Here is an 18,558-nt window from a genome sequence, read left to right on the forward strand (position 1 = left end):
GCTCAATGTCCGCCTCGCAGAGGTGGTTGGACGGTAATCTCGCGAGGAAAGCCGACTTCTGCCCCTCTGGAATCAGTGCAGGTCAGTGAAGCCGGAGAAGGGGAGCGCATAATAGACGTGTCCGGACGAGCTCCTACAATCGCAGTAGAACCAGGGCAGACCGAGGAACCGCGGTCGCCCGGTCCCAAAGCTTTCACGCCATCTCCTGAGCCGGACATGTCGAGCTTGGCTGCGCAACCAGCCCGTGGTTTTCCGGACGAGACGTATACACGTATCAATCAGGTCGGAGAAGGCACGTACGGACAGGTCTTCAAGGCACGTGCGGAGAGATCTGGAGCCTTGGTCGCTCTGAAAAAGATTCGCATGGAGGCAGAAAAGGACGGGTTCCCCGTCACGGCAATGAGGGAGATCAAGCTACTTCAGCACCTGCGACATCCGAACGTGGTCAGGTTGCACGAGATGATGGTGTCCAAAGGTGAGTGTGCGTTCAGGAGCTTCGTGCGCTGAGTCCGACCCCTGACTCGACCGCCACCCGCTATATATGACCCAGGATCAATCTATCTGGTCTTCGAATACATGGAGCACGACCTAAATGGAGTGCTTCAACATCCGTCGATCGAGTTCAGCGCCGCACACCTGAAGTCGTTGTCTCGTCAATTCCTGCGAGGGCTCGAATACTTGCACAAGAAATCGGTGCTACACAGAGACATCAAAGGCTCCAACATTCTCCTCTCCAACCACGGTATCTTGAAGCTGGCGGATTTTGGCCTGGCTAGATTCTATGCCAAAAGGCGGGCAGACGATTATACGAATCGCGTGGTGACGGTGTGGTACAAGCCGCCTGAGCTCCTGTTCGGTGCTACGCGATACGGACCGGAGATCGACATGTGGGGAGCAGGCTGCATCTTTCTAGAGCTTTTCACCAGGCGTCCTGTGCTGCCCGGCAACAGCGAGATCCATCAAGTGCAGGTCATTTACGACACCTTTGGTGCTCTGGTGCCACCGAGCGAGTGGCCTGAAGTGGAAGCGCTACCTTGGTACGATTTTGTCAAGCCCGTTACTAGTCTAGATCAGCACGGCAGCGAGCCACTGGCCTCCGAGGTCGAAGAGCCAACCACGTCGCCCGGAGCAGCACAAGACGCCAGTCTCAATCCTCGCTTAGGACTGCAAGCCCGCGAGAAACGCTTTCGGAAAATGTTCAGCAAGTGAGTGTCTTGAGGGTCGAGAATGACTTTCAAACCCAGCTTACCGCCCGACGCTTTCTGCTTCGATGTTTGCAAGGTGGCTCTCGCCTGCCGCACTCTCCGTGGCGTGGGCTTTGCTCGCGTACAACCCTGCCAGACGAGCGACAGCCAGTCAAGCGCTCAGCATGCCCTACTTCACGCACGAGCTTCCAAAGCCAGAAGTCCCAGCTGGGTGAGTCCCTCAATGATGCGATGAGCTGCGACACTGGCCGCACGCCTTGAAATCTCATCATCGCTTCTGCTGTCTTCTGCTTCCTCGTGCAGCTTACTCACTGCCGTCGAGGGAGAATGGCACGAATTTGAGAGTCGACGCGCTCGAAAGGCGCGCGGATGATGCACTGGTCGGCTTCGTTGGCGTCCAACACCAGAGATTGTTTGAGTCTCGGCTCGCCGCGACAAGGCAGATCGATGAGACGTGTAATTATTAGGAGTCCATCACACATGAGCAAGACATCGCATGTCTGGGTGCAGACTCGCGCGAGCAAGGGTGAACGATTTATGATTGCGGAAGAGAATACTCAATGTTCGTGTTCCATGATTGAGATTGGCCAGGCAGAGCCGGCCGAGTTCTTTGAAGGTCTCATGCTGCACTCGATGCTGGCGCTGCATCGCTCTCGGCTTGATCGGCGTCGGCAGGTGCACCAGACAGAGAAGATTTGGCCAGCGCTGCCAGAGGAGGGTCATCAGCATCGTGTCAAAATGAGTAGCTTAACGCATCAATGCGTCTACTCACCCTTTTCGACCTTTTCGATGTTCAATTTGGTCTGGGTCGCTTGATTCTGGACAAAGTAAGCCTTCTTGAGCTTGAGGTTCTCCACCACCCGAGGCAGATCCGCCTGGCTAGTGGGCGGTGGGATCGAGAGGGCGAACAGAGCGCTCAGAGTGCCCAGAGGAACGTTGAGCTTGCCAGCTGCAGCTGGCGCGCCGCCGTTGGGCTCAGCGTCGTCTGCAGGAGACTCGCCCAGCGCCAAAGGTGTGCCCCTTTTGCCCTTCTTTCCTTTGCCGCCAGCAAATCCCTTCTTCCCCTTGCCTCCACCCAGCGTGAATGTCTCTTCCTCTTCTTGACCCTTCTTGGTCAGTGCCTGTCCGAATGATGCATCGGCTTCGACTTGGCGCACAGACAGCTCTTTGACGCCTGCCAAGTTGGCCTTGGCCGCTTCGTCTTTCGTGGCATTTGCTTCAGCGCCACTGAAGTACTGCAGGTTCATGAGGGCCAGGCAAAAAGAATGGGGGAGGAGACGAGGTCGCGTCAGCAGGGAGAATCGAGATGAGGAATGACATGAAAAACTCACGTTGATGAGCACATCGCAGTCCTCGATCTCCTGTGCGAAAGCAGGCAAAGAGGCCTCTTCCCGCATTTGCGCCTCGTGCTCTTTGCGCTTAGCTGCATCCTGCGCCTGTCTCTCCTCTCTGTACTTGGCCGCCTTTCTCTCCCTCTCGGCACTCAGTCGCTGATAGTACACATCATTGGCAGCTCTGAAGGCAGTCTGCCTGTCTCTGCGCTGAGCGTAAAGCGTGTCGAGCTTCTTGCTGAGGGCGTTGCGTTGATCTAACAACTTGGTGCGCGATCCAGCGCTCGCTTCGACCTTCTTGTTGATCTCGTCTAGCTCCGTCTTGATCTCGTCATACCGCTTGCTGACAGCTTTCGAAGCCGGGTCATCCAGCGCGCTTCGCAGCTCATCGGCCCGCTTCCGATCGGCATCGATGGCCGCTTGTTGAGTCGCGAAAGCCTCAACATTCTTGCGGTCTCGCTTGAGATTGGAAATTTGAGCCAGCGCTTTTTTCTCCTCTACCAGCTTCATAGAACCACTCTCCACTGATTTCTCGAGCCTCGCGATCTGAGCATCCACCTCTTCGGGTGACTTGAAAGCTGCTTTCGACTTGGCCGCTTGAAGCGCTTTGATCTGCGAGCGTACAAGCGTACAAGGGTGCAGGTCGAGAATTTTGAGCGCTGTGCTCCACAATGCAGCAAGGATGCAGGCATGAAGGGGCGCAAGCATGTACGCACTTTTGCACCAACGCCATCCTGGATGGCACGCAAGTCATCCAAAACTTTGCCTCTTGCTCCCTTGTTGCCGGCTTGTTGGCTACGAAGCTCATCCAGCTCAGCGCGGAGAGCTGCTCTCCTTTGACCTTCTGGCGTGTCCTTGCTAGGCCCCGAGCCCGAAAGTATGGACTTGAGATTGTTCTGCGAGCGGCAAGGAGAGAGAGAGATGAGTACAGCTGCGAACACTTCTCCCTCCTCGGCTGCCCACTCACAATTTCGGCATGCGCTGCATCGATTTCCTTCTTGATCGCTTCAAGCTTGGCATTGTTGTCGTCTGGATCCGGCTTGCCTCCTGTCAGCTTTGCGATGTGGACGGCTTCGCTAGTGGCAATTGCATCATCTGCTTGTCCAGCTGAAGCTTCATTTGCTGCGGCATGCGAAGGCTTGACCTGCTCATCGCTTGACGCTGCCTTCTTTGATTTGGAAGGAGTGGAGCCGTTAGCCTTGGCGCCGTTCGACACGGGCTTCTTTGTTGAGGTGGACATTATGATTCGCTCGATAGCAGAGAGACACCTGTCAGCGCGAGCAGAGAATGAGAAGGAGTTGCTTCGATGATAGTTGGAGGTGAAGAAGTCAGAATATGCCGAGCACGAGCGCTGTCCTCTATGAATGCTGTCCCCAACCTTGCGACTTTGGGTGCTCGCATCGGGTCGTCTTGCGTGCGTGCGTGCATCAGCGAGCCTTTGCTGGAAGATATGCTGGTGCCGTGGTTGCATGGCTGCACGCACGCGGCATTCAATGCGCGGGCGGCCGGTCTAGGCTTCGCGGCAAGCGCTGTCCACACCCAAGAACCTTCTCGATGGTCAGCGCTTCGCCCTGCTGTTAGAACAAACAATTTTGCCTCCGCGGTCAGGTAGTCGTGAGTCTTCTGTCGCTCCAACCCAAAATTGCCTGTGCTGCATGCAGCATGCACAGCTTGCATATTACCGCATCGAGTTCCTCCCTCGTCTTGCTCTCGTCCAAAGCCTTTCCGCCCTTTCCCCTCAAACAGTGCACGACGCGCTCCGGCACCATCACGTAGGTATACTGTATATGCCCTTTTGCGGGGGCAGAAATGGATGATGGGCCGGGTCTGGGACAAGTCACAGTCGTGAGTCGCCAGTGTATCCAGATTGTTCTGCATACAGAAGCCATCATGTGCCATTCGATTCGTGATCTGCTGCCGAGGTGCGCGATGGCAGAAGCTAGCAAGTCCCTGCGCCCGCTCGCTTTCTCGCGCATCGCGTCCTCGATCATGGTCAGCTTTCACCCCGCAAAATTATGCAGGCTTGTTTGGTTGGCCGTCCACAGGCAGAAGACGTCGACGCTGCTGATGTGTGCTTGTGTGCGCGGCAGTCGCACCTCTTCCTCACATGCTCCTTGCGCCTCCAATTCGGTGCTACGCTGACCACGACCACGACGGCGTCCCTCATCTCATTCGCAAAATTGGCCTTGCCGCCGACCTTTCCCCATCTTATCCCACCCGCACTCCGATCGCTCCTCTCCCTTCAAAGGCTTCATCACCCACTTCATCCCACCCATCCTGAGCTTCAAGTAGGGCCCCTGCTTCTCCTCGTAGCTCCATCTATCGGCCCGCACCAGCGCTAGCACCTGCCAACCTCACTTCCCCTCGCTTCACACCCTCTTCGCCCAAAATGGCTCCTCTTCAACCAGTTCTGCTGGAGATGCCCTTGCATCTGTGCTACATGGGCTTCGGTGCTGCCATGATGGGTCTCTCGGGCTCTCATCTAGCCAGATTCAACGACATCAGGCAGACTAGCGATGATTCTGCCACCTCTACCTACCCAGGATTCGTGTATGTTAGCGATAATGGCATGAACATGGTGGACCTGTGAGTGAAGCTCTTCCAGCTCGCCTTGCTCGGTCGACAGGCGAGACGATACTCTGCGCAGCACCGTGGCGAAACGGTACTGCGTGGCTCCGCAGCCTAGCAAACAAATAAGCGTATGCCTGGTAGTCTGCGACGCCTCAGTCCCTCGGCAGCCCCGCATACAGCTTGGGTACCGCTAGTCCAGCCTTTCGGCTCAAGCCCTGCACTGACCCTTCCATCGCATCCCACCCCTTTAGCGGTATCCTCATCATCTCTGCCATCACTTTCGTGACCGGCATTCTCTTCGCCGTCCTCTCTTGCTCGCAATTCAGAGGTCGTCGTGGAGAGTACAGCGGCAAGGGAACCGGAGCATGGTTCCTGGTCGGCTTCTGGCTTTTGCTCCTCTCTGGCGCGTGGGCCGGTCTGGTCTCCGCATACACTGCCTTCTCCGTTCAACGCATCTGGCAATTCGAGCAGGGACCATCGTTTGCTGGTACAGAGCCCTTCGACATTGGACACAGGCTGTATTTGAACCAGATCGACTACTACCTCACTGCTCAACGTGCTCAAACCTTGGACATTTCCGGTCCTCTGCGTTTTGTTGATGAATCCTTCCTCGGAGAGTGGGGAAGCGTCACCACTCTGCAACAGGCCAACGATCTGCTTGCTAGTCGCAACGGCTACGTGCACGCTATTCAGAGCTACAAGGCTACCGTCGCTATTGGATGGGTCACGCTCGGCGTTGTCTTCTTTACCATGGCCGTTCACTTTGCTCTGCCCTTTGTCTGGAAGTGGCTCGGATTCATCCGTCAGCCAGAGAAGAAGAGCTACAACGAGATGTAAGCGAGGCTTGCACACTCGGCAAGCGTTACTACCTCGCGACTCCCGTCTTGTATGCTTGGTGTTTCTGCCTGGGCGTGGCCTCTGCCGTCCCATGGCGCAATGTGCAGTTAGAGACTGTGCCGCAGGCGGTCTCGCGTATGCCCAACGCCTCCTCAAACACGGTCATTTTCGCCTTCTCGATACCTTTGCGTGGTGTTGGATGCCACCGCTGCTGATGCTACTGCATATACACTACTTGTTCACGTGCTCCCTCGTCGAGCGTTGCTTTTTGTCATCTCCCCCCCACCATCCTTGGCTTGTGTCCGGCCCGCATGTTCTGCCTCAGCTTATACTGTTTGTCCACTTTGCGACTCCGGAATGGCAATCATTTTGATCCGGCATTTTGATACGACGGAGTTGTGCTTTGGTGTGCGTCTGCTCTTGACTGCTCCATGTGGAAGTCAGCCGCGGCCTCGTGTCGCCCGCGCGTCCACCTCACTCCCGCGTCGTCGGAGGTCGACCAGCAAAGGTACGCCTGATCGACGGTTTGAGCAGGCGCGGTTGACATGACTCAACGGCTTGAAATTTCTCCTGCGTGTTAGGTGGATGTAGGATCCGATTCCCAATCATCTGCCATCGCTGCTGGTGCCTCCTGCCGTGCTGTTTGTACAGCTGGCGCGCTGCTGCACCATTGCGCTTCGCCATTCGTCATTCGACCGACGATTCACGATTGGGTGGGGGACGGAGGAACCGGATACCGCGTGAGCCGGAGAAGCCGCGCGCGCGTGGATGCGCGGGGAAGCGTTCAACGCACGACTGGAGGATGCACGCATGGATGGATCATATAATGGCTGCGCTGCTTGCTGCGAGACTCACACTCGACGACGAGAACGTCAGCAACGAAGGCTGCCTGCCGCATCCTTGTGAGCTGCTACGACACATCAAAGCGAAGCTTCCGTCTTGAGCATCTGACAGGGGCGCACACAGCAGGCGCGCGCTTTTTTTGGGAGAACATCATCCTGACCGGGCACCACAGACTGGAGAGGAACAAGACACCAAGCACCCGACGAGGAAGAGACGCGGGATTCTGAATTCGGGGACTGGGGCGATCGAGGCAGCAATCATGTCACGAATTCTTGCGAGGTCGTTTGCGCTGGCGGCGAAGAGCACGGGCAGGAACGCTGGCGCAGATCCGGTCGCTGCAGTTCAAGCGCACTGGTTTCCAGCCTCGGGCTCAAGGCGCACGGATAGGCTGCCGAGCAGCGCCAGGCATCTGAGCAGCAGCAGCAGACTGGCATCCCAGCCGCTCGACCAGATCGCAAAGCCTGTGCCGCCTTCTATCCCACCGCCTCTCAAAGGAATCAAAGTGGTGGACCTTACGCGGGTGCTTGCAGGACCTTATTGCACCATGCTGCTTGCCGATCTCGGCGCGGACGTGATCAAAGTTGAGCATCCAAAAGGTGCGTAATGCTCTCTCTGCAGCATCTTCTACGCACTCTCATGCCGAGAACGGGGCTGAATCCGCTGCGCATTCGTCCCTTGAAGGTGGAGACGATACGCGCGCATGGGCGCCGCCCTCTGCCCCTTCGAAGCCGATCGATCAGCAGCGCGTACCCAACAGCAAGAGGGACGCTTGGTCCAAGTTGCCCGAGGAGTCGGCCTACTTTTTGGCAGTGAATAGGAACAAGAGGAGCATCACTGTCGATTTGAAGAGTCAAGAGGGTCGCGAGATTCTGCACAATCTTGTCAGACAAGCTGATGTGGTCGTCGAGGTGAGACGAGGCAAAGTAGTTGACAGCGAGCTTTTGCCTGGCGCGGCAAGTGTCTGATCACCATCTTCCCCCTTCATCGCCTTTGCCTGGCGCCAGAACTATCTGCCTGGGTGAGGCTCGGGACGCTCGCTGTGTCTTTTCGCATTGACTACGGCTCACGGAAGCGTTCCTCACATCGTAGCAAGCTCTCCTCCATGCAACTGGGCTATGAGGATCTCAAGAACATCAAGCCTGACATCATCTACGCTTCCATCACTGGATGTAAATCGAGGGTGTGGTGCTGATGCCCTTTCCTTTCGCTGATCAAAATTGCGCACCCATTGCAGACGGCCAAACAGGCCCTTTTGGTCCATCGGCGGGTTGTAAGTGCAGGGCGATGATGTCTTGCGCCTAGCTCTACAACAGATCGTTGACACTCTGCCCGTCCTGGTCGCAGACGATGTCATCATTGCTGCAGACGCGGGTCTTTTTCACATGCGAGTCCCCAACCGAGCAAATTGACTCCTGTGATTCCTTGAGCTCAGCCTCTCTTCCATTCGCAAACCTTCAGCACTGGGGAGCCTGATCGCCCACCCGTGAAGGTCAGCAAGAGTTTGCAGGAGAGAGCGAAGGCCGTCGCTGAGCTGATATAGACCGACTCTTTTGCGCCTACTCGTCCATTCGCAGGTAGGGGTTGCAGTCACGGATCTTACAACGGGCCTGTACGTTCATGGAGCTATCATGGCCGCCCTTCTGGGTCGTGCGACTACTGGACAAGGTGTGCACATCGATGCCAGGTCTGTTTACACGTGACGAACTAGGCTTCATCGTGCCGGAGCGTACCAGTCAGCTCACGCATGGTGCGCCCTTTCTTGCACGTCCCTTCGCAGCTTGTTTGAAGCTCAGGTGAGTTTCCTCAGTATCTCCCGATGTTCGGACCTCCGTTGACTCAGACCCCGTTGCCCTTCGTTCTCCTTCAGATCGCAACGCTCGCAAGTATCAGGAATCAGCCCCTCGCCGAGGTAGACCTCGCTGCTGACACCGCTGCTCTGCTTTGCTCGCTCGCAGGCCAATGTTGCATCATCGTGAGCCACTTCTTCGATACAGATCGCCGATCGGCGCTGATGTGACGCCTCGTCGACTCTTGCAGCTATTTGATCAGCGGCAAGGAGGCAACGAGATGGGGAACGGCACATCCTAGCATCGTGCCTTATCAGGTCATGCCGACCTCTGACGGCTACATCATGGGTGAGCGTGCGTGTACATGGAGCCAAGCTTCAGTCTGTATGCTGATTGAGCCCTGCGATCTTTGACTTCATACAGTGGGTGCAGGAAATGATGGGCAATTCAAGACCCTTACTGGTGTGCTTGGAAAGCCAGCATTAGCAGCAGACGAAAGGTTCGCCAGCAACGCAGGGCGCGTAGCGAACAGGGATGTCCTCATTCCACTGTTGGAAGAGCTGCTCAAGACACAGACCGCGCAGCATTGGATTGACAAGCTGGGCGGCAGAGTCCCAGCAGCGCCCATCCGCAACATCAAGCAAACGTTCGAGCATCCCCAAGCTGTTGCTAGAGGCGTCACGACCGAAGTGGATCATCCTAGAGCGGGCAGAATCAAAATCTCAGCACCGGCTGTGAGGTATGGAGAGGGCAAGATGCCGGTGAGTTTGTGTGCGAAGAGAGCGAGTGCGCCATCCATCAATTGAGCGCCTCGCTCATCTCTGGCTCCGCATCGATGCGATCTTTCCAGGTCACGAGACCACCGCCAGTGCTTGGAGAGCACACGGACGAAGTGTTGAAGGAGATGCTCGACTACACCGAGGAGCAAATCGCCGAGCTTCGAAAAAGGGGCGCCATCGGCGCGTGAAAAGGACGTTTCAGCTTGGTGACATGATCGGTCCTCGAATGCAATCACAAATCGCGAATGCCACCTGCTGCGCACGGAGGGCTAAGTTGTGATCGTCGCTGTGAGGAGAGGTCGAGTCAGACAAGGATTCGTGATTGCACATGGTCGCGACCGCACGACGGATCGTGACTTTTTTGTCCATGAGGACATGCGTGCCCGGAACTACGGTAGCCGGAGGTGCCGGGGGCCAGAGGCGCTAGCTCGTCCTGGCTGGACCCAGGCACGTAGCTCGATGCTGACTGACGTCTTTGCATGAGAGCTATCCATATTGTAGCCTTCGGCAGCAAAGATGGACCCAGATTTGGATTGGCCTTGACCCATAGCCTAGCCTTGGCGCTCATGACTTCTCAGGACTGGAGAACCTTTAGAGAAAGTCTGATCTTGTCGAGGTGAGAGAAGGGCAGAATCGATGACGTTGCGTGCCATGCAATGCACAGCCAACTCACGGACTGCATGACACCTCAAGATCGTGCAACTCTCAGACTCTGCTTGAGCACGCTCACTCAGTGACTCTTTCTGCAGCGAAAGCCACGCGCGCCTGCTGATGCACGCTTGCTTCGGATCTCGGCGCACAGCAGATGTATCATCGTGGTGTGATGCGCGCACGCACGGACACCCGCCCGGTCTGCATCAGCAGTCATCATGAGTTGCTGCTGCCTCGATCGCAGCTGCTTTGTGTGTGCAGCAGCTTCATTCGCGGCCGGCTTCGGCGTCTCCCGCAGCTGCAAACATGGCCGGTCAAGCACCCGCTTTCCGGTCCGATAAGGGCCATTCACATGGACATCACCACCATCCACCCCCCCGCCTACATCTGGTGCACGCAATTGAGTAGGGTTCATAGACGGCAACGCAAGTGTTGCTCTAAGCGCCTTCCTCTCCACCTCAATTGGTTGTTGGCTCACGACTGCAAGTACATTTGAGTGTTCCGACCGACTGGACAGACCCATCAAGCTTGCTCGGATACAATATCACGCGCTACAATGGGTAGCTTCACACCTAAGCAGTCTCTGACTGTGCTCGACAATCGCACTGGAAATGTGAGTGCACAATGTCTCGGCCCTTGTTTCGCCTGGCAGGTGCAGCCAAGGGGCTCCTCGCAGCGCATTACCAACCGTTTGCTGTACTGCGGCTCATAGCGGATCAATCTCACACCGCGGCGCTGATCATCTTGGACGCCGCTCGCTCAGTCTTACGAAGTGCCTATCAAGAACAATGCCATTCAAGCCACGGCTTTCACTCAGATGAAGGCGACGCCTCAGGCCGTCTTTGGGGCTCAAGACAGGCCAGAGGATGAGACAGAGAAGGGCATTCGGGTGTCGGATAGCGCATACACCAACACTGCGGCCGTCACCAGCAGCATCACCTTCATCGATGGTGGACGAGGCATTTTGAGGTATCGCGGATATCCCATCGAGCAGTTGGCGAGAAAGAGTCACTTTTTGGAGAGCGCATATCTGCTCATCTACGGAGAGCTTCCTACCGCTCAGCGATACGATGCGTGGAGCAACGAAGTGGTGAGTGACAAGGAGAGGAGCAGCTTTCAGATGCTCAGGAAGGCGACCGCGCCACCTAGAAGGGAGCGATATCGATGATACGTCTGGAAACCTAACGGCCTCCACGTGCAACGTCATGCCTTCAGCTGCACCACACCTACCTGCATCATGATGTGGTGAGTGAGAGGATGGCTTGGAGACGCGTCAAGCATCGTTCCTTATCTTGTTCGCGTGCATTTTCCAGGAGCACGTCATGAGCAGCTTCCGCTACGACTCGCATCCAATGGCCATGCTCATCAGCGGTGAGGCAAGCCTGTTCCTGAATCTTGCCAGATCAGCGCACACTCATGCGCGCGTCGCCCCTGTCGATAGGCTTTGCGGCGCTTGGCGCTTTTGCACCCGAGGCGAACCCCTCTTTGCAGGGTCAAAATTTATACTCGAATGCTGCCAAGGGCAACGTCGAGGCTCTGGCTCAGGTGAGACCGTCGACGAGTGCATGCCTGAGAAACACAGACTCATAACGTGACTCCCTCTCTCATCATGACTAGATGGACAAGCAGATCATGCGCCTGATTGGCAAGGCGCCTACGCTCGCCGCGGCCACGTACCGTAACCGCCAAGGCAGACCCTTCAATCGCCCTCCCACCGGGCTGTCCTACTCTGGCACCTTCTTGTACTGTCTGGACCAACTGAGCGAACACCAGTACAAGCCCAATGCCGTGCTGGAGAGAGCGCTCGACATTCTCTTCCTGCTCCACGCAGATCACGAGATGAATTGCAGCACCGCTACGATGGTTCATGTCGGCAGCAGTCTTGTCGATCCTTACTCCGCTGTTGCCGCTTCTTGTGCCGCTCTGTACGGACCTCTGCATGGTGGTGCCTCTGAAGCTGTTGTACGTCAGCTCATCGATATCAATGGGCCGGGTGAGTGTCTTCGCAGATGAGCAACGCATGGGCTGGGGCGCCCACCTCACCGAGACACGTCTTTTCGTCTTGCTGCGCAGAGAACGTACCCAAGTTCATCGAGCAAGTCAAACGCAAGGAACGCAACTTGGCGGGCTTCGGTCATCGCGTTTATCGCACTACCGACCCTCGATCGACCATCATCAGAGAAGTTGCTGAGCAAGTCTTCTCGGTCACGGGCCGTTCCAAGCTGCTGGACACTGCATTGGCTTTGAGAGACGCTGCGGAGAAGGATGACTACTTCAAGTCGCGCAACCTTCACGCCAACGTTGACTTCTTCTCGGGCATCATTTACCAGCAGGTGAGCTGCAGTGCCATCAAGCGTCCGTGACACCGCGTCACTGTGCTCATCACCCGAATCTGCTTCCCTTTCCCAGATGGGCTTCCCGCTCGATTTCTATCCTGTCCTCTTCGCAGTTCCCCGAGTGGTGGGCTGGCTTGCGCACTGGCGTCAAGCCATGCTCTCACCAAGCCAAAGAATTTGGCGACCCAAGCAGATCTACATCGGAGCGAGCGAGCGCGACTATGTGGACGTGAAGCAGCGTGAAGAGGCGAGGGAGCCCAAGTATGGAAGCGGACCCGTCTCTGTTGCGCACGGCGGCGATTCAAAGAGGCGTCATTTGGCCACTTACCTCGATGAGACTGGCAAGCTCCACGCTCGCAGCAAGTTGTAAAAGTACTCTCGAACCACCGTTGCGCGCTTGTACTTTCCGCCTTCTCACCGCTCAAGCCCATTTCAGTGCGTGCGTGGTCATTCTCCCTAGTCTCTGCGCTTCTTGATTGAGCTTTTGTGTGCTCGTCCGTCCGAATCTCATTCACCGCCATGGTTGCGTGCATGCTCCCTGTCAACACCCCACCCAGCAGTTGATGATGGTTGCCGACCGAGCGGAAGTGACCTCTTCAACCTTCTTGCCCTACGCTGAAACGCATCAGCGTCATGCAAGGGAGCAACCACACCATGTGCATCGATCAGCTCCTTCCCCCTGGGCCCTGAAAACGCATCGAAGGTGGAGGGAGATGCGCCGCGGAATCGACGGCACATATATGCTGCTGCAACTCCGCATCGCAGTTGCTGATGTCTTTCACGCGGCGCGATGAGGGGGCAGCACGCACATGCAGCAGCCACGAGCGTGTGAGTGTTCAACACTCTTGAAGTGCCGCGCGGCCGGTCCGCTGGGCTTCCGGTCCGGCTATATACCATCAGCAGCAGCTTGCGCAGCCGCCGCGCTGCATGACAATCACCATGCACGCAGCAATGAATCACGAATCATGAGAATCATCATCAGCAGCAGCAGCAGTCGTGACTCGTGAGTTGGCTGATGGGCTACAGCAGATTGAAACGCTCAGCAGCAGCATGCAATTGCATCGATGGATGCGCCAGTCAATTGTGATTTTTGTGAACTCATGCGAGAGCCCCGCACTTGTTTTTATGGCGAGCGAGCGAGCGATGGTGCGAGGAATCAAAAAAGTTGGCGGCTGCGAGTCGAGTGCAGTCACGAGTGTGAGTGCTCGACGATCGCGTCGGAGTTATCAAGTGCATACATCATCAGCGTATGGACGAACATGTGGGTTCGTGAGTGTCGAGTCCGTGCAACCTTTGAGCGTGAATCTTGAATCATCATCGTCCTCAGCAAAAGCCTATGTGAAGACTTGCTTCTGCCCCTCACCAACACGTCTTGACGCATCGCCAAGCTCAGACTGTATACCACATCGCTGCTCCCCGTACGTCTTGCCCGACTCGAGCGAACTCGTCGGCTGGGACGCATCCCGCCGCGCGAAAGCGGATCCATCGAGGTGAAGTTGGATGCTATAAAGATTGTGTGCCGAAAGCTGTCTGCGCCATTCTCTTCTTCCGCCCTCCTACGAGGCAGTCCGATCACACACAAACATACACACTGTAGTCCTCAAGATGGTCGGTCGCACACTGGACCCGCCTTCGTCGCAGGCCGCCAAAACAGTAGCCAAAAAGTGCTCCGATCTGGCTGCGGCGCACGACAGCCACGCAGAGGAGATCGACGGCCTGCGTGCGACTGCCCTCGAACAGCTTCCGGACGCTATTGCTGAGGAGCTGCAGCTGGGCGATGATGCCAGGGAGGAGGTGCGTCGTTTTCTAAGCGATCGAGGTGAGTGGGGCGGCTACAGTCAAGGCCGAGGGTCAGCGCTGCTAGGAAGTGGTGGAGCTCAAGCCGATCCGATGCCTACTCTTTTGCTTTCTGCGCAGCGACTCTGTTCCGCTTCTTTCGTCGGGCCCGCTTCTCGCAGGAAGGCGCCCTCTCTCTGCTCACAGGATCGCTTCTTTGGCGGATACGAACAGACCTGCCAGCGTTGAATCTGTCTTCGCTGCATCCCATCTTCGTCGCCCCTCCTGCAGGAAGGCCGCCGCTGTTCTGGGCCAATACGCGCTTCAGGGACAGATACAGGAGACCATGCGGCGTCATCAATCTGCGCTCCCTGGAACGTGCCGACGTGGATGGTCTGAACGAGGTCCGGGAGTACATTGTTGCTTGCATGGAGTGCATTCGCAGGCAGCTCGCAGAGGACTATGCGCGCTACAGACAAGATCGAAAGGGCAAGGGGAACCGCAATGCGCTGCAAATCGCCAGAAATCAGCAGGAAATTGATGATGGACTTGCGGTTCCTGAGGCCTTACCGCCACTTCAAATGGTCATCGCCATCTCCCTCAAATCGAGTGGCATTGCAAATTTGGAGATGGAGCTGCTGCCCTTCCTGTTGGACCTGCTCAAGAATCATTTTCCTGGCATGGTCGGCGCGATCTACATGATGCACTATGGCTGGGTGCACAGCGGCATGTGGGGCCTTGCCAAGCGAGTCCTTCCGAAAGAAGCCCTCGCTCGCATCTTCTTTCCCAGCAACGCCGAAATGGCAGCTGAGCATTTCGAGCCAGACCACCTCTTGACCGAATGGGGAGGAGATTGGGATGTGAAAATGACGGACGAGACGAACGACATTATGATCAGGCATGCTCGACCAGCACGTTCGGGCAGGCAGAGTCAGCCTTCCAGCTTGCCGGGTAGCCCCACCGAGAAAGATCAAAGCGCAAGGCCGACTTTGAGTCGCACTGGCAGCTTCGAAAGCGTGTTGGACGAGTATCACAGCTTTGCGCCTTCCGTGAGTCTGCCTGGACACGTGCGTCCCGCCCACGCTCTCTCTGACCAGTAGTAACTCGCTTCACTACAGCCCTGGGCTTCTCGCGTCGCAACGCCCAGAGCTTCAGCGCCTGCCACTCCCCGTGAGGATTGGAGCCACGATCACCCCTTTCCCTCCGCCTCGGCTGCTGCTGGAAGTGGTAGTCCGGTGATCCGCTCTTTGCAGCTCACCCCGGTGGCTGCCCGCAAGCTTCATCACCTTCAAATGACTCGGGGCGTCCCTGACGAAGACAGCTCTGCAACACCCAGAGCTCGCAAGCGCGCCACGTCCGACCCACGAAAAGGCGGCCCCGCTGACCAAAGGCAGTCATCATCAGCAAGCGCTTCGGGTGCGGCGACGCCGTCACAATCTGCTACCCGCAGCCCCACTCATCGCCGGCCACGCGTGCGATCCACTGCCAGTGTGACCCCTGGTATGGGCGCAGCGGCATCGGCAATGACTGGTCGCAGACGTGACCGCAATGTCCACTTTCACGCCTCGCCGTCCATCTCTCCAGCTGTCACGAGGGACCACTCGCCTGTACGTCGCGTGGGCTCCTTGCGCGACTTTCGACTTTCTTTGCCGCAGCATGTACCCGGCACTGGGGTGGACCCTCTCCATGCGCGCCGCGGTGGCAGCGGTAGTGAAGGAGAAGACAGCGACCACAGCGCAGCCAGCGGCAAAGTAGGCGAGAAGCTCGGACGCGGTAGGAGACAGACTCCCACCCAGACTCGAAAGGACCCGTCTTCTTCGGCTCTTGGCTTCTTCGCTAGGTGGAGATCAGGTAGTCGCGGATCAGCGAGCACGTCGGGAGACCAAGAGAAGGCGTATAGAGAGTCTCTGCGAGCTCAACAAGCTGCTCAATCCCAGGTCACCAGTCCTGTGATCGACGAGACGGATGCTCGGGAGATGACCGAAGCGGAGAGGCATCAATCCCAAGAGATTGACACGCCACCGCAATCAGCCATCGACGAGGCCTTGCAGAACGAGCCCGGGTCACCTCGATTGCAAGTGCCTTTCATCGAAGAGCCGCCGCTGAGCGCAGGTCTGAGTGGACCAGCACGTTACTTGTCGCGGCGTTCTCGAAGAGCCCAAAATTTGCCAGGTCACGTCTCGCCATACAATGCCAGCAACCCGTTCTGGGGCTACCCAGCATACACTTCCAGCAGTGGGGATGGCGAAGACTCCCGCTTCAGCTTGCACCAGATGCACCCGCAGCACATGCATGTCCGTCGAAGAAAACGAGACCTTCTGCGGACACTTTCGTACCTCTTCGTCCTTCGACTGCTATCAAGCCATCGCTCGATACGCGCACAAATCATCTATCTATGGCGAAGCTTTGCGCGAGCTGTCAGTGTTGGAGGAGATGCGGACGGCGACGGAGGAGACAAGCGATGGCGGGAAGCCGAGGATCGCTACAAGCGCCTACGCAGCGCTAGCCGTCACGGCGAAGCGCAACAGCTCGCGAGGCAGGAACGAGCGCGTCTGGAGGCTGAACGGAAACGATTGCAGGGGCAGCCTCTGGCGAGGTTAGGTATCCAGCGCCGGTACCTTGTCTTCATCTTGCTGCTTGCGCTCCTTCGCCAGGATATTCGAGCAAGAACGCTCAACGGAGTCAAGGGTACGACGGAAAGCGTCAAAGGCTTCTTGGCTGTGACTGCTGGTCGAGTTGTGCTCGGGCTTCAAGCTGGCGCGCATGCCGAGCCGGACACGGCAGCGGCTGCAGTGTCCTCTGCTACTTCCCTAACCGGTCTGCACCTTCGCCAGAGACTTGGACTAGGATCGCATTCTGAGCAGTCCTAGCGACGTGCAGTGCGGACGAGTGGGATGGACGCTAGGTCATGGGTGGATCAGCGGCTACGCGCAGTCATCATGTCTCTATACTCCTGATTCCATTTCGAATCGCCATTTGTATTGCCTATCAACTTCCACGCTGCGTTTATAGACCGCGTTTGACATAACCGCGAGCTGCTTGCGACCGTCAGCATTTGCGATTTGAGCGTGAGATTTGGCTTGTCTGGTGTGATCGAATATGGCATGCGAGATGGGTGTGCTTGGCTCAGGGGTTGAAGAATGATCGACGGCTGGACTTGGCAAACGCGTAGCCGTGGGTCGTCGCAGCCCCATCGAAATTCCTCTGCATCTCGCATGTCTTGGCCCTCTCCCTCATCGCTCTAAATGGCAACATGGCGCGTCGCAGCCGCAAAGTCATCGGAATTGACCCGGCGATCATGAAAAGTGCGGAGAGAAGAAGCGTTTGTGCCTGGCCATTCGTGATTGCGGCTGCTGACGTCTTCCGCGGCCTCGCGGTCCACGAGAGGACAGAGCAAGGATTTCCGTTCACGATTCACGATTGGCAAATCGTCGGTCGACTCTTCTTGAGCACTGCTGGTGACTGACTGCCTTCCCTGCGTTCTTTTCTGCTGGCTTGGGCGTCTCGCCTTCACTCCCATATTTCGTGCTCGAGGTGCCCTTGGGCATCCATCAGCTGGAGTGGAGCGAGGTTCGCACTTGACTCAGACTCACACCGTAGCAGATGCGTACATGTAAACTCACACGGACTCATGACTCCTGATTGGCTCACGACTACTCACAGAATACATGTATGGCACTGAATTGCACACCTGCCGTGTACTGTATACTGCCTCGCTTCAGCTCCCATCTGGCTTCAGCAATAACGGTACCGGTAGCGCACGCCGCGCGAGCATGTCGGCGGCCCAAGCATGCAGCAGCAGTCATATGCTGCGTGACGCGTCAATCTCGGCTTCGCTAGCCTCGAACGCGTTGCGTTGGACCGGCCGGAGGCCTGATGTGAGGTCGGCCAGTAGCGCTCGGCACTCACAGTGACTCATACGACGATTCAGGTTCGAGATTCAATTGATGAGAAGAGCGCGCTTGGTCTCGTTCTTCCATTCGTGATTCGAGCGAGCAAAGCGAACATGGCGCAACTCGATCGATCGAGGTCAAAGCGTGCAGCCGTGCGCAAGACTTTACCTGCCTGCGACGCATGCGCGATATTCGTAATTGTGATTGTTGTGAATGTGATTTTTGATTCTGATTCGATGGATCGGTCTGGTCTGGACGAGCAGTCACGAGTGCCGTCTCTCCTAGATAGCTATGCTGAATGACCATTCGTGATCCAAGCTAGATTGCGGTCGCATCTCGAGAGTTCGCGCACGGCAATTAAGCAGCTCATCAGGTCCGACCGATGGTCTGCCAAGCCTCCAAGTCTGCGCGCACATACCCTGGGCTCGGATCGCCAGCATATGCAAACAACTTGTCGGACTGCATGACGGCTGATGTGCATGCTGGGTCGTCCGTATGCGCGACGCGCAAGGCACAGCTAGGGGTTGCTCATTCAAAATGAAATCAAAT

At 56.9% G+C, this 18,558-nt stretch overlaps 6 protein-coding genes across 6 annotated transcripts; 5 read left to right on the plus strand and 1 right to left on the minus strand.

Annotated features, from left to right (window-relative positions):
* Positions 1-216: 216 nt before the first annotated feature.
* IE81DRAFT_334218 (Pkinase-domain-containing protein) lies at positions 217-1,578 on the plus strand (the record flags this gene model as incomplete). Its single annotated transcript, XM_025515404.1, has 4 exons — positions 217-475; positions 551-1,063; positions 1,245-1,416; positions 1,509-1,578. 4 exons carry the CDS (start codon positions 217-219, stop codon positions 1,576-1,578), a joined length of 1,014 nt encoding a protein of 337 aa, XP_025370332.1.
* Positions 1,579-1,726: 148 nt separating this feature from the next.
* Positions 1,727-3,973, minus strand: IE81DRAFT_322684 (hypothetical protein). Its single transcript, XM_025513713.1, has 5 exons — positions 3,504-3,973; positions 3,253-3,432; positions 2,537-3,148; positions 1,978-2,440; positions 1,727-1,910 (listed from the first exon to the last, which is right to left on the minus strand). The coding sequence occupies exons 1-5, from the start codon at positions 3,774-3,776 to the stop codon at positions 1,825-1,827; spliced, it is 1,614 nt and encodes a 537-aa protein (XP_025370333.1). The 5' UTR covers positions 3,777-3,973; the 3' UTR covers positions 1,727-1,824.
* A 753-nt stretch (positions 3,974-4,726) lies between these two features.
* IE81DRAFT_98991 (hypothetical protein) lies at positions 4,727-6,181 on the plus strand. Its single transcript, XM_025517813.1, has 2 exons — positions 4,727-5,122; positions 5,359-6,181. Exons 1-2 carry the CDS (start codon positions 4,926-4,928, stop codon positions 5,942-5,944), a joined length of 783 nt encoding a protein of 260 aa, XP_025370334.1. The 5' UTR covers positions 4,727-4,925; the 3' UTR covers positions 5,945-6,181.
* A 627-nt stretch (positions 6,182-6,808) lies between these two features.
* Positions 6,809-9,641, plus strand: IE81DRAFT_322686 (CoA-transferase family III). Its single transcript, XM_025513714.1, has 13 exons — positions 6,809-7,383; positions 7,469-7,695; positions 7,792-7,805; positions 7,877-7,956; positions 8,022-8,057; positions 8,132-8,171; positions 8,246-8,276; positions 8,362-8,471; positions 8,565-8,580; positions 8,655-8,666; positions 8,743-8,759; positions 8,825-8,922; positions 8,998-9,641. The coding sequence occupies exons 1-13, from the start codon at positions 7,047-7,049 to the stop codon at positions 9,378-9,380; spliced, it is 1,401 nt and encodes a 466-aa protein (XP_025370335.1). The 5' UTR covers positions 6,809-7,046; the 3' UTR covers positions 9,381-9,641.
* A 648-nt stretch (positions 9,642-10,289) lies between these two features.
* Positions 10,290-13,066, plus strand: IE81DRAFT_322689 (peroxysomal citrate synthase). Its single transcript, XM_025513715.1, has 8 exons — positions 10,290-10,617; positions 10,768-11,094; positions 11,220-11,249; positions 11,318-11,375; positions 11,446-11,549; positions 11,622-11,997; positions 12,078-12,337; positions 12,414-13,066. Exons 1-8 carry the CDS (start codon positions 10,561-10,563, stop codon positions 12,708-12,710), a joined length of 1,509 nt encoding a protein of 502 aa, XP_025370336.1. The 5' UTR covers positions 10,290-10,560; the 3' UTR covers positions 12,711-13,066.
* A 528-nt stretch (positions 13,067-13,594) lies between these two features.
* On the plus strand, positions 13,595-17,116 carry IE81DRAFT_322690 (hypothetical protein). The gene is made up of 3 exons (XM_025513716.1): positions 13,595-14,159; positions 14,258-15,165; positions 15,235-17,116. The coding sequence occupies exons 1-3, from the start codon at positions 13,946-13,948 to the stop codon at positions 16,984-16,986; spliced, it is 2,874 nt and encodes a 957-aa protein (XP_025370337.1). The 5' UTR covers positions 13,595-13,945; the 3' UTR covers positions 16,987-17,116.
* The last annotated feature ends 1,442 nt before the right edge of the window (positions 17,117-18,558 follow it).

The sequence above is a fragment of the Ceraceosorus guamensis genome (genome assembly GCF_003144195.1).
Source record: "Ceraceosorus guamensis strain MCA 4658 unplaced genomic scaffold IE81scaffold_22, whole genome shotgun sequence".
NCBI lineage: Eukaryota > Fungi > Basidiomycota > Exobasidiomycetes > Ceraceosorales > Ceraceosoraceae > Ceraceosorus > Ceraceosorus guamensis.

Coding starts and splice junctions, on each gene's coding strand:
- IE81DRAFT_322686 (XM_025513714.1), top strand. CDS start 7,047: ATGTCACGAATTCTTGCGAGGTCGTTTGCGCTGGCGGCGAAGAGCACG. Junction 7,384..7,468: donor CAAAGTTGAGCATCCAAAAG/GTGCGTAATGCT, acceptor CGTCCCTTGAAG/GTGGAGACGATACGCGCGCA. Junction 8,058..8,131: donor TTTTGGTCCATCGGCGGGTT/GTAAGTGCAGGG, acceptor TCCTGGTCGCAG/ACGATGTCATCATTGCTGCA.
- IE81DRAFT_322689 (XM_025513715.1), top strand. CDS start 10,561: ATGGGTAGCTTCACACCTAAGCAGTCTCTGACTGTGCTCGACAATCGC. Junction 11,376..11,445: donor AATGGCCATGCTCATCAGCG/GTGAGGCAAGCC, acceptor CCCTGTCGATAG/GCTTTGCGGCGCTTGGCGCT. Junction 12,338..12,413: donor CGGGCATCATTTACCAGCAG/GTGAGCTGCAGT, acceptor TCCCTTTCCCAG/ATGGGCTTCCCGCTCGATTT.
- IE81DRAFT_322690 (XM_025513716.1), top strand. CDS start 13,946: ATGGTCGGTCGCACACTGGACCCGCCTTCGTCGCAGGCCGCCAAAACA. Junction 14,160..14,257: donor TCGTTTTCTAAGCGATCGAG/GTGAGTGGGGCG, acceptor CTTTCTGCGCAG/CGACTCTGTTCCGCTTCTTT. Junction 15,166..15,234: donor ATCACAGCTTTGCGCCTTCC/GTGAGTCTGCCT, acceptor GCTTCACTACAG/CCCTGGGCTTCTCGCGTCGC.
- IE81DRAFT_98991 (XM_025517813.1), top strand. CDS start 4,926: ATGGCTCCTCTTCAACCAGTTCTGCTGGAGATGCCCTTGCATCTGTGC. Junction 5,123..5,358: donor GGCATGAACATGGTGGACCT/GTGAGTGAAGCT, acceptor CCACCCCTTTAG/CGGTATCCTCATCATCTCTG.
- IE81DRAFT_322684 (XM_025513713.1), bottom strand. CDS start 3,776: ATGTCCACCTCAACAAAGAAGCCCGTGTCGAACGGCGCCAAGGCTAAC. Junction 3,433..3,503: donor ATGCAGCGCATGCCGAAATT/GTGAGTGGGCAG, acceptor TGCCGCTCGCAG/AACAATCTCAAGTCCATACT. Junction 3,149..3,252: donor AGGATGGCGTTGGTGCAAAA/GTGCGTACATGC, acceptor GTACGCTCGCAG/ATCAAAGCGCTTCAAGCGGC.